We start from the raw sequence: 16514 nt of genomic DNA on the forward strand, positions 1-16514 counted from the left end.
ACCCTCTATAACAATAAAGAGTGCACCAATGAAGAAATGCTACATTTCAAGGAGCCCATGATAGTCCTGGAAACTATTAGAAGAAAATTCTTTTATCTCCTGAGAGGTGGAGAAGGACAGGTATGAGAGCATGCGACTGAGTGTGAGCAAGTAAGAAAAAATGGGATAAGGGGTCCATTCTGATTTCACATCAAGGTTCAAAAATAGCTCAAGGGACATTAATATGAAAGCTCTCTTGAGAATAATTATTAAAATAATAACTAAGTTTATCTCTTTAAAGCTAGAATGTCATAAGCTGTGAGAGCTGGAAAGAAAAAAAGATACTTTTTGGGTCTGCAGAATGAGTGTGCCTGTGTGTGTGTGTGTGTGTGTGTGTGTGTGTGTGTATGTGTCCCTGTATCTATATGTGTGTATGAGGAAGAATGACTTCTTGTTGAGTATGGCTCAGTTGATAACTCTTTCAACGTTTTTTCTGTGAGAAAAATCTACAGTGTTACAAATATTTGCACAGGCTGGTGTATAACCTCCTCCTACAACACCCTAAAGGGGTCTATGACTTCCATAAGAGGAAACGTAGGAACACTATCAGCAAGGAAGCAAATTTCCCAACTGGAAGAAGGCATTACTTTGAAGTTATCTTTTCTGGTGCCACTATCAATGTCACTTCTAAGAATATTTAGTAGAACTAAGGCAGCATCAGGTTGGAGATGATGGTTAGTGTCTGGGTTATAATTAAGATCCATGTTCTATAACGAAGTGACAGGCCTTGGAGTAATCAAGTGGAGCTGGGCCTGGGAACTTCTAGCAGAACAAAGGGGAAATGTCATGAGATAAAGAAAGAAAGTGGGAGTTGCTGGACCTAAAAGCAAGCAAATCTTAAATGTATTTGGTCTGCCTGGAATTCTGGAAACAGATATTAAAGCAGAGCAAAGATGGTCATATATGTCACTTGAGACAACTTTACTGGAGGAGTAGAAAGATCGTGGGAATGGGTAGGAAGGTCACTTGAGAGCGTGGTCTGAAGGACAGTCTGACTGTACCATTATTTAATTTTACTAGCCAACGTTTACTGAATGCCATGTGCTGGAAATCTGTAAATAAGTGCCTTGTCATGATTTGCATTTCATTAAATATTTTTGCATTCCCCATAGGGAAGATAGTACTTTTGCATCCATTTTCTAGATGTAGAGATCGAGGTGAAGGCTCAAGGTCTTAAAGGTAGTAAAGAGCACACTTAGGATTTGAATGAAGGTGGTGGTATGTCCTGTAGGTAGAAATGTTAGCTCCTCTGATGAGAAGGGGCCTCACTGAGAAGTTGACATGTGAGTTGCAAAACAGGGAGGTGCCCCTAGGGGAGGGATTGGGCAGTCACAGATCCTGCAGATGCCTGGGACGTTCCAGGAAGAGCCAAGAGACCAATGGACTCAAATACGATGGTTCAGGTAAGAGAGCTTGGGGGTGACCCAACAATGAAGGGCTTTGAGGAGCTCACAAAGAATCTGGCTTTTCTTCAGAAAGAAAAGTCCAGCTGGTTGCATTTTTAAGCCTATCTTTATTACTAGAACCACACTAGATTGGGTGAGAGAGAAGAAACCTACTAGGGATGTAGGAGAGGGCATTTTTCTGGAGATGTGGCCAGAATCAGAGTTGGGAGTGGGTGGGCATAAAACTTTTTGGAAAACCCCTCTGTGGGGATGACAAAGCAGTGTTGTTGTCAACCCAAGGATGTAAAGTGAGACTGATATCTTCTTGTCAAACGAAAGGCCACAAACTCTCAATTTCATTAGATCTATTGAGTCTGTGAACCTGACAACTGCCGATGAATACTAGCCGCCCATATCCTCATTAGAGGAGAAAGTCAGGATGATTGTTTTCCACTGAGGTATCAAGAAGAAAGTCTACATCTTGGTGTATATTTTTAAAAGCATCTCTATTTGGTGGAGGCAGGCATGCTCAGGAAGCTGACTCATGAAGGCTGACTGGCTGATTGCTCAGCTTGAAAAGTTTATTACTTTGAAAAGTGACCTTACAAGGATATAGAAGAAAAGTGCAAGTAAAATAAAGTTTTAAGGAAAAGCAAAAAGACAAGCACCGCACTTTCTAATGGAGCTGATGTCTTATCACTCAATTAATTTTTAGCATCAGGGCCATGATTTTCGTTCTGAATCACCTTCTAGTTTTACTTATAAAGGACTTTTCATTAAGCCAAATTAAGGAGATGGAGGTCCAGTTGTTTATTATCTAGCACTAAACCATTCTTACAAAAAGACACCTGTGCAAGCCATTTGGCTCTAGTCAACTATTTTTTTTTACAATTTAATTATGAATATAATTAGAATGAGTTAAGAGACAAGCTAGGCATCAGCCATAAAATTTCTAGTTTGCTAAAACACACACACACACACACACACACACACATGCACACACTGATTAAAAAGCTACCACAACAAAACCCCACCAAGTCTGTGAGACTGTTAGCTTGCTGTGGAAACTGTAGTAAAAGGGAAGTATTTGTAAAATATACCTTTATTTTAATTTCAAATTTCCTTGAAATGGTGCAGTAGAGAATATTTCTGTACTACATTATTTTTACATCTCTGGTTTCTTTGTGGTGACCCTTGAAACCCTGCTTTTTCCATTCTCTATTCTTAAGGCAATTTGTCACTATCATGCTTCCATGTTTAGCAACTGTTTGTCATCAAGTACCTTGCAAGCTCTGTTTCTTTTCTTCCAAAGAGTGTCATCATGGAGTTGATGGTGCATCAGAAATAGTTTGACCAAAGGGCAAGATAATGTCAAGAGTAAAGGAAATATTTGAAAATATACTTGACTAGCTTTTTTCCCTAGTTATTTATTGAAAGTATACTTTAAAGGTAAAATGGCATGCTAGGCATAGGGGAAAGAATGTTAAGACACGTAATAGATACCTTCTGCCATAGGACAATGTCTTTAATTTAAATCATTTTATATGACGAGGGTGTGACTGACAGATATATAGTAGGATAAGTTAAGGACTAGGCATGGGGTATGCTCTACCTTTGGTGACTAATAGCCTGAATTTTCAAGATGCTTATTCACTCTTATGGATACCATTTCTCACAATTTGTTTTACTCTTTAATTAATCAGTGTTTACCAATGAGCTTTAAATATTGTGTTCAAATACATGTCTAACTACAACCTTTACACTGAAGACTTGTATGCAGTATCCTCATTGTCTCAGTTTATTGCTGGCTTGCCTAATTTCCATGTGTTATGGACATAAATACATACCTATATATGTATATGCACATAATAAAATAAACATGATATATACATAATGACCATGATACATAATAAACATGATATATAATAAAAATTTCATATGTATATAATATTTGCTTAAGAGAAATGGAAAAAGATGACAATGGCATTTATATTGGAACCATGAGGTGGTTTTGATCATGGAGTTGGCATTTATTGCAGTCCTGTGATAGGAAATGCAAAGGGCATTGCTCCGGAATGGGATGGAAAGTAATTACTTTTGTGCACAAAAGGCAACTTTGGAAATTTAGAATACAACAAATTAACAAACCCAAACTTATGTTCTAAAATGAGCATCAAAAAGTTGAGGTGGAGTTCCTGTCGTGGCGCAGTGGTTAACGAATCCGACTAGGAACCATGAGGTTGCGGGTTCGGTCCCTGCCCTTGCTCAGTGGGTTAAGGATCCGGTGTTGCCGTGAGCCGTGGTGTAGGTTGCAGACGCGGCTCGGATCACGCGTTGCTGTGGCTCTGGCGTAGGCTGGCGGCTACAGCTCCGATTAGACCCCTAGCCTGGGAACCTCCATATGCCCGCGGGAGCAGCCCAAAGAAATAGCAAAAAGCCAAAAAAAAAAAAAAAAAAAAAAAAAAAGTTGAGGTGAAGAAGGTAACCAAAATGAAATTGTCAGGTAGTCATTGAATAAATGAGCTTTGGTCCAGGCTTAAGACAAATCTCTAAGTCTTTCCCTCACAGATAATAGATAAAATATTTTGTCCAGAAATTCATGAGGTCCTTTCTCATTTCCCTTTCATCTACTAATCAATCTAGTTTCACTATTACCTCAACTCTAATGACTGCTTAGATCTGAGACAAGACTGATGAAAATAGATGGGTTAAGAGCATTCGTGACAAGGAAGTAGAACAGGAGCCACCTGTAAAAACTAAGAAAGGAAAAAAATGTAGTAGCCAAAAAAAAAAAATTTCTCCATAATGATTGTCCACACTTTAATTTCAGAGCCTATGAGTATGTTATCTTATGTGGCAGAAGAGATTTTGTAGATATGATTAATTTAAGGACCTTGAGATGGGGAAGCGTCTTGGATAATCTAAGTAGGCCCAATGTTATCACAAGTGTCCTCAAAAGTGGAAAATGGAGTGAGGAGAAAGTCAGAGGGAAATGTGACTATGGAACAGGTCAGAATGATGTGATGTCATGTGATTGTCTGTGAAGGGGAGGAAGAGAACCACTGACTAAGGTGTGCTGGCAACTGCTAGAAGCTGGAAAAAGCAAGGAAGTAGATTCTCATCTAAAGCTTCTGAAAAGAAGGCAGCCTTTCTGTATTGAATTTAGCTCAGTTCCTATACTATAACACTATGAAATATAAGATAATAAATAACAGTTATATTAGGCCACTGAGTTTGAGGTAATTTGTTATGGCAGCAATAGGAAACTAATACACATGTCCTCTAGAAATCAATGGCTCTAACTCAGAAAAAAGAAAGAAATCCCTGTTTGGACACCCTGAAGCAGTCCTGGAAGCACCATTCTAATAGGAAATAAAATGACAGAAGGCTCTAGAGAGAGGGCATCCTAGAAAAACAAGACTGTATAATTGTGTCAGAAAAGAGTAAGGAAATTATTAAAAAAAAAAAAAAAAGAAAAGAAAAAGGAAAGCAAAAGAAAGCAGTTGCAAACTCCAGGAAAAAAAATATACAATCTACACAAGACAAACACTAACTATAAAAGGAGCCAAATATTAGCAATAGTTTAAACAATTTTTGAAGTATAATAAAGTAGATCTGTTTGACCTGGTGAGAAATATTCTATAAGTGTAGGGATTGTGACAGTGAATTCTAAAGAAGGAATCTTTGTGAAACCACTTGGTCAGGCAGTGAGTAACACTTACAGATTCATAATAATGCAAACATAAATGCTGTTTATTAGTTTTTTAATTGGTCAAATCACTGCAGACAGACAATCATTAAGATTTAAAGGAGCTGAAGTTCCTGTCATGGCTCAGCAGAAATGAATCTGACTAGTATCCATGAGGACATAGGTTTGATCCCTGGCCTCACTCAGTGGGTTAAGGATCCAGTGTTTCTGTGAGCTGTGGTGTAGGTTGCAGACATGGCTGAGATCTAGCATTGCTATGGCTCTGGTGTAGGCTGGTGGCTACAGCTCCAATTTGACCTCTAGCCTGGCAACCTCCATATGCTACGGGTGTGGCCTTAAAATTTAAAAAAAAAATTAAAAAAGAAAGATTTAAAGGAGTTAATGATCAGGGATTGTGAAAGAAAGGAAGAGAGGGAAAGGAAAATATACTTATCTAACAAAGGGAAGTTAGTCGATATTGTGTAATGTTAATGAAGCAAGAAACAGAGGTTTATGTGTATTATCTAACGTCCGAATATAATAATGTGACTACCCAATATTGGAAGAGGTGAAATAGAATAAATTAATATATTAGGTATTATCTATAGTTGCTAAGTCAATAAGTAGAGCTATTATCCAGAGTTATGAAAGTAACCACTAGAAGAGATAAAAACTGAAATAGTTACAGGAGGTTTCCTCTGATAAGTAAGCCTGGGGAAGTGAAGTCATAGGGCCCAATCCACCACTTCCCATAATAAACTCCTCTGTAGAATTTGGTTTAGTACATTGTATAATTTGATATAAGTGAAAAACTATAAAAAGGAATATTAATAACACCTAAGCTTAAATAGATACTCATATGAAATAGGAAAATAACATTGTATATGTATCCACATGAATTTCAAAAGAGGATGAGTGAATAATTGGTTATAAAAATTAATACAGCAGAGGGTTAAAATGTACTCAGAGGGCAACATATAAAGCACTGATGCTTTTATTTTCTAGTAGTAAATATTGAAACATTTCTCACTCTTGGAAAGTTCTACCTTATTTCTAAGCTCAAACTCTAACACTAAAATTTTTTATCATTTAATTCTAACCTTGGTTTAAAAAAAAAGAAATGAGATGATCTTACATAGACTGATACAGGATATAGGCCTTATATAGGATGGTATAAAAGACAGATATTTGGCTACAGTTAGTTAGTTATTCTCCCAGCAAGAATTTTTTTTAGATAAACAGTCCCAGAAATGCAATGTAGAGTAATGGAAAGTATTTATGTTTTAGAGTCTGGAGCTTAATGCTAAACCTAATCTTCTGAGCCACATAAACTTGAGAAATATTTTGTGACTTGCTTTACTCCTCTAAAAAGTGAATTTCTTTCAAATCATTTATTGAGCACCTAATATAGAGTAAGGAAAATGTTATGTTATGTAATTCTCACAGTAACTTCATGAGCTAGAAATTATTTTCCACATGGTTTTTCCATTTCTTTTGTGTCTCCTGTGTTATTTTCAGAAATAAATTAGATAATTGTAAAAAATGCCAACAAGTTTTCCTCACCTCTTTCCCTTTCCCAGGAATTTTGGAAAAATGCAGAAATCAAAACAGAAAAGACACTGTTTTTTGGTTTTTCCTTTTGGATCTGTAGAGGTATCAGAACAAAAGAGATGGGAAGAGAGGTACACTTAGTACATTTCCTAGGATTTAGATGTACTGGAAATGTCCAGACCCCCTGCAGGCCTTTAGCCGCAAGATTGCATCACCTATCATAAAACTCTAAAGCTGTGTTTTTTTGTACTGAGTTCACGTTTACAGTATTAATAATACCTTCAGCGCAAGTCATTTCCAGGGAATTAAATCCTTGCAGTCAGTGGGTTAAATCCCCATGAAATAACCTGCAGGTGACCCAGCTGCATTGACCTCAAGTATAGAATTTCAGATCAATAGCTGCAGTACTTAGATTCTGAAATATAAAACTATCACTCGTGGTTTTGTTACCCCAATGAGTGTTATCAGACAAGGGATCACTATGGCAATTGCAGGTTCTTATCATATTAATGTTTGTTTTTGGTCCAAAAAGAAACTACTTTAAAAAGTAAATGCCTTCTGTTCCCTCTTCTTGGAATATGTAATGATGACTTTCAAACATATAATAAAAATTAACAGTATTTCAAAAAGCACAAATGGGCATTAATTGCTTTTACATGAAATAACATTTCCTCTTCAGAAGCAAAGCATTCCAGTTGGATGTAAAATTCCTTTTGGTCTATTCACTTTTAACTCTGTCATGAAAGGGTAACAGAAGATCTCAATTTCAGGCCAAATAGAAATGTTAAGCCTTCACAAACTGGTCTGGGGTAGTGAGTCAGAAAAGGAAAATAATGTTATAGCTACATGAACCATGACATTGACTGACGTGGTGTTTTGCTAGTGTCTAACCAAAGACCAGACACCACTTCAAGCATTAACACCAACAGAGAGAATAATTTTGACACAGGGAACTGGTTACCCACGTTGTAAGAAGCCCAAGGCCAAATAAGGAAGAGAAAAGTAACCAAGAAACTGGCCACTGCAGGAAGCCACTGCCAGGCTGGAGAGGCAAAGGGAGGAGGATCTACATCACCAGCTGGAGGCTGGAACCAGAATAGGCCTGTCCATCTAAGCTGAAGACATATAGGAGATGGAACCTCAGGTAGAAAAGCTACATGAGGCAGGTGGGCAAGGGAGAGGGGATGGAAGATAAGTAAAACACTGGTTGGCCTTTTCTTTCCTCCTCTCTCTGCCACCCACTGCTGGTGGCTTCCACTGGTTGCAGCAGCAGGAATGTAGCCTTCAAAAGCGTCTCTAAAACACAGTTCACTAGGGTCAACCTTCCAAAGGTCCAGAGCAAGAAAGTGAAGAATGAAGATGGTCAACAAAGCCCAGAGCCAGCATATATGGACATCTCTCCTGTGGATTTACCTAACTTGGCTGATTCCTTTTCATAAAAAGTCAAGAACTCAGGGGCAGGTCTGTTGAGCCACTCAAAGCACAGATTTTACAGGAGGCAGTAAGAGCCATGATAAAGACCAGCACCATTCTGGGACTGGATATGAATGTCTTTACAGTTTTGAAAGATTGTTTTATTCAATTAGTGTGCAGTGGGGTAAAAGTACCTCCTTTGGTGTGGTTTTGTCATTTCCAAGGAACTGTGTAGAACAAGCTTTTACCTTGTTGCTTAAGGTATTTAAATATGAACTATGACTTTGAACTGAGTTAAAAACACAAGAACTAATGCCAAGGTAATGTCCAAAATGCATGAATTAGCAAGCCTCTGTCCTTGTCCAACATCAAATTTCTCATATTACCCTCTGGCTAGTCTCTCCATTTTACATATTAAAAAAACAATAAGTACTACCTTAGTTAAGTAGGGAAAGATTGCTCAGATCGAGTCTCTTTGCTTTGAACAATGAAGGAAAACCTCCCACTTCTTTGCTTCCCTATTACTTTCTCAAACAAAGCTCATCTGGAGAAACACTGTTAGTATTTGTACAGTATCTTACATCTTTAAAGGACTTTCTAAAACACTATCTCATTCATTCTCACCATAATCAATTTTACAGGTGTTGGAAAAAAGTCTTGTAGTAGCCATCAGTCACAATAGCATGCTGCCTACCCCAGCTCTGCCTTGGTCAATTCTGACCATGAAAGTATTTCTGAAATTCTATCCAGTTTGGAGTTGAGTCTAGAGTAGTTCAGAGATGGTCCTACTCTTTATGGAAGTTCCAAAGACACATCCTCACACGGATCTGAGGGCCCGCTTCCCGTATCTCTTAGGTTAAGGGAATGACTGCCAAACATCTTCAGAATCAGATCAACTCAAGGAAGGAATAATGACGCCTCGCTTATGTCACAGCCCTCAGATCAGCACATAAACAAGTATGTTTCCAAATGAGACAATTCTCACTTAAAAGTATGGAGACTGATGTGAAATTTGTATGATTTTTAAAAATAACATGATCAGAGACAGGAACCCCAATGCAAGAGGTCCCAATCTCTTACCAGAACACTGTCCTAGCACTGTGAGGAATCTTCCACGCTTTCCTGGTCCCAGGATAAAATATTAGAACAAGCTTTTATGAAAATTCATGCTTATTTATTTTTTCTTTATTCCTCCTTTTAAAAAGAAGTCAAGAGAGCCTGAAAACTATAAAATGTTGTTCTTGAGAAGTAAAGGATCATGAAATAAAAAGGCTAACAGGAGATAAGAGTTTCAGCCTCACTTCAAAATACATAGTTAAAGCACTGCCACTCTATTCAACAACAATGACACCTGAAATTGTGAGCAGACAGCAAGAGAAAGACCTTGGGAGAATAAACTCTGCTTTATTCCTCTCGATATCATTTTGCCAGAGCTTTAAACAACCTACAAAACTGTTTTGAAATGAAAAACAGAATAAAAAGGCATATGTAGGGGCTGTTTCCAATGGGCTCCCCAAATTCCCACTCCCCCTAATGGGAAGGAAACACTGTACACACAGCCATCTAAGATCAGACCTCCTAAGTAGAGCTTTTTTTTTTTTTTTTCTTGGAGATTTTTCTCATTTGGACTTTAATTAAGCTCCTGCCAGGCTTGCAAGCTTTTTAATTTTACCTTTCTTTCTTCTTTCTTTTTCCTCTTTGAATCAGCCTGCCTGCCAGGAAACTTTTTCCAAGCTGTCACAATCACTGTAAGTATATCCTAAGATATTAAATTTAGAGACGTACTTAGTCGTTACTGCTCCAAGAATCAATAGACGTTTCCTTGCATTTGGAAAGATTTCCATTCATTCATTCACTCAATCATTCATTCACTGTTACTCAAGAGTATGTGTATGTGTGTGCATGTGTTATGAATGAGAAAATAATAGAAAGGAAGCTTTATAGCCTGTACAACAACAACTGGCTAGTAAGTGAGGCAGTCAACCTCCCATTAAGCCACACATGTAATAGAAGAAACTTTCCATTACTTAATATTCACACTGTTTGTAAACAGATTGTAGCCAACTCTTTACTAGTGTTGAGGGGTAAAGGGGGAACGAACCTAGAGAAGGTGATACCTCCGTTGGTGACTTAACATCTCTTTAATGAAATGTAATATTTAATTTGCTTTGGTTCTTTTTCAAAATCCTTTTGTCCTCAGTTAAACTCATTGTGATTCTGAAAGCATTAAAGGTATGGGCTAGGGATGTGAAAGGAGATCCCTTTACAGCAAATTCCTTGAGAAAACTGTTTTTGTTTGAGAAGGCTTAGTTGAAAATTGGTCATCCAAAATAGGATGACTTTTTCTTTTTTTTTTTTTTTTTTCTAATTAGGAAAAAACTAAACAAAAACTAAAATGAATGCTGTGGAACACTGGAGATATTATTATCTCCACGACTGCTAGTCTCATCATCCTCGTTATTTACTTAGTAATAATTCCGTACTGCAGGTTATTCCACCAACCGATCCTGTCTGTGAGGTACTTACTGATCGCTTCCACAAACCGCTCAAAGAAGCTGTAAGGGAAGAGCGGCTCAGGCAGCTCCCGGAAAAACATCTTCAGTGCTCCGGTGACAACGTGGATGTCCTCCCACTGGCTGTCGTCCAAATTCAGCTTCTCTTCTGGGAAAACACGAGGAGAAATGGAACAACTGGTTTTAATGAAACAATTACAAGACACTAATTATTATGTTAATGTTTGCCTACTATCATCAGCAACCGTTAACAGCCTTCTGCACCTAGAGGTTTGGTGCTGTGCATGTTTTTTTTTTTTTTTTTCCCCTTTTTTTTCTGTAGGAAGGGAACATTTTCAATGGAATACCATCTGTAGGAATGCAGCTAACAGAAAAACAAGAGACACAAAGAGACAGTGCCATTGACACAGTATGTCAGATACATTTATTCCCATAATGCATCAGTATAAAAATTAGCATCACAGCTCAACATGATTCAAAGCTATTTGGTTTTGAGGCCGAGGGGCTAAGAGTTGCCAATGATGGCCGGCTCAAGGGACCGGCCTAAAGGCCTTGCTGAGCCAACAGGAGACATATGCTAAACATGGCAATAGAAAATGAGTTATTGCTTTACATGTGTTAGCCTTGCTATGTACAAGGGAATAATGGGTAACACTTTTTTCCTTCTTTTGCTGAATATAAAGTCAGCAAGGAATAGAATACTGAGTGAGAAAGGATATTAATTCCTTCTTACTGCTTCAAAAATATCTTTTTTTTAGTTTTCATCTCAGTGAGGAAAATGTGCCCAGCAACAATATTAGACAGACCCCTGTTGGCCTACGTAGGCTATGCAAAGCTGTCAAAAATGATAACACACTAAAGACAAACCACAAGTGCTTACCAACTCCTCTTAGAAACAACAGAAATGTTTGTTTGGGAAGCTTGAGTGAGTTGAGACATTTAAATATTAAAGAAAATAAAGGCCACAATAAAGTTCTTAGAAGAAATAAAGAGATGCTGGGCAATTATTTCCTTCCTTTTTGCCTTCAATATGAAAGTCTGGAATCATTCTCACCCAAAAAGGGGATGTAACAGGGTCTGAAAGTGACATCTTTACATAAGATGAAAAGGCATAAAAGCATTGCTGCTGATCCATAGTATTTGTCTTTCTGAACAAACAACAGAAAAGATTTTGGATTCTGGGCTTAATGAAAACTAAAGCTAATCATTTGAGACAACCTAGAGGTTAACAGAAAAGCTGAGTATCCTGGCAAGAACTTAATAGGTATTTGGTCAACTGGAATTGTGTTTCTTTACTGATGTCTTGGGCTCACATTCAGATGCCTGCTTGTGTCAGTTTTATGAATGCAGAGGAGAATTTGCACCAAAATGTAAGAAAAGCTGAGAATTGTCACTGTAGGGGATCTCTGCATGGGCTGTTTTGTTAATAGTGTTCATGTCCTTTTAAAAATATTAGCCAAAATCTTTATCAGATCTTCTTTTCTGCATGGACTATTGTTCCCAGGGCTAGCAAGTGATGTTCCTGCTCAATTGGATGTTTGCAAAGAGAAGGAATGAAGGTGAATCTGTTTATTGCAGATGGGCTATTTTCTTCTTCCCTTTCAGTCTTCATTCCTACCCCAATCATAACACAATAATTTGATCCACAACAAAATCAGCAGAGGAGACCTTCTCTGTGCACTGCAATCATTTTTGATTGATTGTATTTCAACAATTAGTCTTTTATTTGGCTACACACTATTGAAATAGGACGACAGCATCTTAGCAGGCCAGCTTTAAACAGTCAACTGTTAACAATAGCATCAAAAAGGAAAACCTGATGGGGTTTACTGTCACTTTAAAGAACAGGGTTTTCACATTGTTGAAATCTGTCAGATATTTTGAAATGTCCCTCTCACTATGGTGCCACACCCCCTGCGTGCCCTTATAATAAAATTGGTTTTACTCCTGATTAAATCATTTTCTCCCTACCCACTACCATACTTCTCATAATGGACCTGTGCGCTCTACAGCTGGTGTTCTTCCCATGGTACCAATTCTTACTTTATCTTTTAAGCACTTTGCTGCTAAGATCTCATGCAGAGTGCTTATGTTTTGTTAAGAGCTTCATTCTTAGAGAAATAGCTTAACACATGTTCTAAAAATGTTGTACAACTTATTGCTTAAAACACATTTAGAAAATGTATAAGTATGGTAGCTTTGGCACTGAACTTTAAGTGGAAACCTAAATACATACATACACACCACACACACACAACTATCTCTACCGAAAATGCATCACAAAAGTCCAACACAAAATGCCATTTTGGTGCCTAGGTTTAAGATCACCAAAGGCAAGTGTTCAGCAGGTAAAAAAGAGAATGATTTTGTCTTCAGTCAGAAAACAGCAAGAATAAATAATTGCTTAACCAAAGGCAAATGCCAATGATGTCTGTCACCTCCGCATAAACATCAATGGATTGTGAAAATGATTTTGTATGTACTTCTACATACCTAAAAAAGAAAATTTATCAGTCAATAAATACCGCTGGATTATATCCACTCAAAATGCAATATAATATCAATATCAACTTGTGTTACACACACTAGCCTTTCTACTATGTAATTTTCATTTTAAAAACACTATTTGTAGCTCCTCAACAAGTAGCTTCAATAAATAATACGGCAAGTAGCTGGAAAGAGTCTTTTGGTATATAATACCTAATTTTTACATTAAGTTTTTCCATAAACAACCAAGGTTAAGATTCCTTGTAAGCCAAAAGACTTCAAGGCATATTTTTCAAGGCTGCTGTGATTTATCTGAATATGAAATCTGTCCATTTTTCTATACCGTCTCATGAATTTCGTTTTGAAGGTGAAGTGACCACACCTTGTCTCCACGTTAAGAGGTAACAAATATATTTGTATTATCTGATTAGCATTTTCTAACTAATCTGTTAGCAGTGATGATGTCTCACACTTCCCCCCTTTTCAATAGAACAGGATTTCTCCATAGTGAAGTGCTACTGACATTTGGGGCTAAACAATTCTTTGTTGGGGGGCTATCCTGTACACTCTGGGATATTTAGTAGCATCTCTGGCCTTGGCCCACACTGCCAGTGGTACTTCTCAGTGCTGCTGTTTACAAATATTTCCAGATATTGCCAAATATCTCCTGGTGGTGCAAGGTTATCCCCAGTTGAGAACCACAACAATGGAGCCTGAACACCTATAAAAGTTACTCAATAAACATTGATTTATGAAGTTTACCTTAGGTGGGCAAAGAACTGGAAAGCTAGATATATGCATACGGAGATTTCTTTAATATGATCTAAAGAGTTGGTAATCGCTGACAAAATAAAAACCTCTTAAGGATATAAATTCACACAACTACATTTCAGGGACTCTGCAACAGAAACAATAACCAACCGTTATTCATTGCTTATACTATACTAGGGACTATGCTATGTACTTTGCATTTATTATCTAATATATATTTTTTCAATAAGAGAATGAGGTCCATCCTATTGTTATCATCAGTTCCATTTTACATATAGATAAAATGAGGTGTGGGTAGACTTAGTAACTTTTCCATGGGTGACAAATGATAAATTTAGGGTAAGAAGCCAGTAAGCCTCCCCTCAAAACTGCTAGGGTCAGACTAATCTTGGCTGGTAGAAGCTGAAAGGAAAAAGGCAAACAACTAGTAACTGCCAGTGGTAGTAGATCAATTATTACTTCAAAGATAGTGATTTTTATATTTTATCTCTAAATATCTGACTTGAGGCTATGTTTTTACCTGGAAACTGACTCTGACCTCTCATAATTACTTATTTATAGAAGGAACAGATTCTTATACAAACACATACAAAGCAAACTAGTAATAAAAAGAAACTGCATTAGGAATGAGAGAGAAGATGGAGCAAATTATTATGTGGTGATGGAGTGAAGAGGAAATATGATAGAGTGAGAAAGAGATTATACAAAACAACAGGCCTAGATTTACCTCTCCTTCATTGCATATCTATTTATTTATTGTGGAATGAAGATATTTGGAAGGAAAGTTGTTGATACCAAATGAGAAAATATATCTGGAAAACATTTGGAAAGCAAAAAAAACCCCAAACATATACAGGACACCACTATGATGGGGAAAGTGAATAAAGGCCAAAAAGCAAAATAGATTAGGGATTAAAGCAATGGAAATACTGAGCAAACATCATTAATGATCTTGGTTGTTTTAGAGGATTTACCTCAGCGTAATGAATTTTGTCGTATGAGCTCAACAAAAATTTTACGTGCTGGAGTTCAACACTGGGAAGAAGTCTGGTTGAATCACAACCACCACACTGATCATCTGTGCTGGTTTCTCCTGGACCTCTAATTAGGCTATTGTGAATTCATTTTGGTCCTGGCTTTTGACTTAAAAAGCTCTTAAACAGGTTAAGCTCCAGAATCCAAAGTCATTATTTACTTTTATGATATCACAAAACTATAAATATTATATCCAAACATTCAAATCCACCTTGAAATGTCCTTTTTTGAAGGGACTTCTGTGTATTTTTATTTATTTATTTATTTATTTATTTATTTATTTATTTAATTTATAAGTCAAAACTTACCTATATCCAGCTAAAAACTGTTATATTTGAAAGAAAAAAAAAAAAACCTGACGATACTGATTAAGAATGATTTAAAAAAAAAAGAGGACTGAAAGATGGGCCATAGTAGGTCATGGAAATTTCCATAGAAAAAGGCACATTTAAATATCACTAATAGTTTAATTACCATTTTCCTCTTGTATGATATATTGTTCTATAGACTGGTAGAACCAGACTGCAATACCAGGTCTGATTTTAAATAAACTCACTGTGTTAACCTAGTATTGGTTGATATGTGGCTTCAGATAACTTGGACTATCCAAAACAGAGTGGTTACTAAGAATACAGAGGCTCTTCTTTGTGTATTGAAAACGCATTTTTGCCCTGTAATTTTTTCCATGCCAATTTTAAAGCCCCCTCACAACTTCTATTTTACTGTTGTAATAAAAAAAAAAAAAAGGGAAAAGCTCAGCTTTCCCATGACATAGGGAGAATAGCTTTGATTTCATTAATATAATGACAAGAACCTATTACATCATGAAACTCTCAAGAAGGATGTTGTATCTGTTTCCAGTGCAGATGACCATTTGGAAACTTATCTGAAAGACCTTCTGGTTACATGAATGTCACATCGTGAATGAAAGACATGCCAGAGGGACTACTGATCTAAAAAATAATAATATGTTTGGCCACAATATCAAACTGGAAGATTAGATATAAAAGTGGATAAAACATACTGTTTATCTATAAGGATTTTAGTTTACCATTTAAAGGAGTGGATCAAAAGGAAGTTGGTTGAATCATTCAACTAGTTCAACTTTTCCTGCTGTGTTTGCTCCTTAAAGTGACAGTTCAATCTAATTTTTGATGGATTAGAGAGGTTCCAAATTTCCAAATAGGACAATATAAACCTTGTTTCAAAAGTAGCGTCTTTTATTGCTTGGCTCACTATAACCCCTTCCTACAACACCTTGGGTATAACCTGAGACTTCAGTAAGGACACTGTCTTAGAAAACGAGGTTAATTGACCAGCTAACTTGTTCACTCAGTTCTCATTAAACAAACATAGATTGAACGGAGGCTGGATATCAGGCACTGTATTTTGTGCGTTTCAAAGCTATAGCTCTTGAGGCTGCTTTATATTCCTCAAAGGCAGAGGGCTTTACCAGGTGCTCAGAAATACTAGTCAAATGAAAATAAATTATGTTCTACACAATTTACATCTTATTTTTGCCCCCTAGAATAAAATACTGTTGTTGATCTTGAAGACAAGCAGGGGAAAATTCACCCTCCAAAATGCTTTATGTCCATTATGGGCTGAATTGTGTCCTCCCAACCCCAGTGA

The 16514-nt window shown here is 37.0% G+C and overlaps 1 protein-coding gene across 7 annotated transcripts in view; it reads right to left on the reverse strand.

The window, feature by feature from the left end:
• Window positions 1-16514, reverse strand: part of ARHGAP15 (Rho GTPase activating protein 15) — a 623564-nt gene that overhangs the window by 117742 nt on the left and 489308 nt on the right. For all 7 annotated transcript variants that reach the window (XM_084998895.1, XM_021076335.2, XM_084998893.1 and 4 more), the window contains one exon: window positions 10603-10737. In XM_084998895.1, coding sequence (XP_084855021.1) covers window positions 10603-10737 — 135 coding nt within the window. The remainder of the gene's footprint in view (window positions 1-10602; window positions 10738-16514) is intronic.

This window comes from Sus scrofa, chromosome 15 (assembly GCF_054392235.1).
Source record: "Sus scrofa isolate SSC_HxYL_T2T_F1_AM1 chromosome 15, Sscrofa_HxYL_maternal_Yorkshire_Landrace_v2.0, whole genome shotgun sequence".
Classification (NCBI taxonomy): domain Eukaryota; kingdom Metazoa; phylum Chordata; class Mammalia; order Artiodactyla; family Suidae; genus Sus; species Sus scrofa.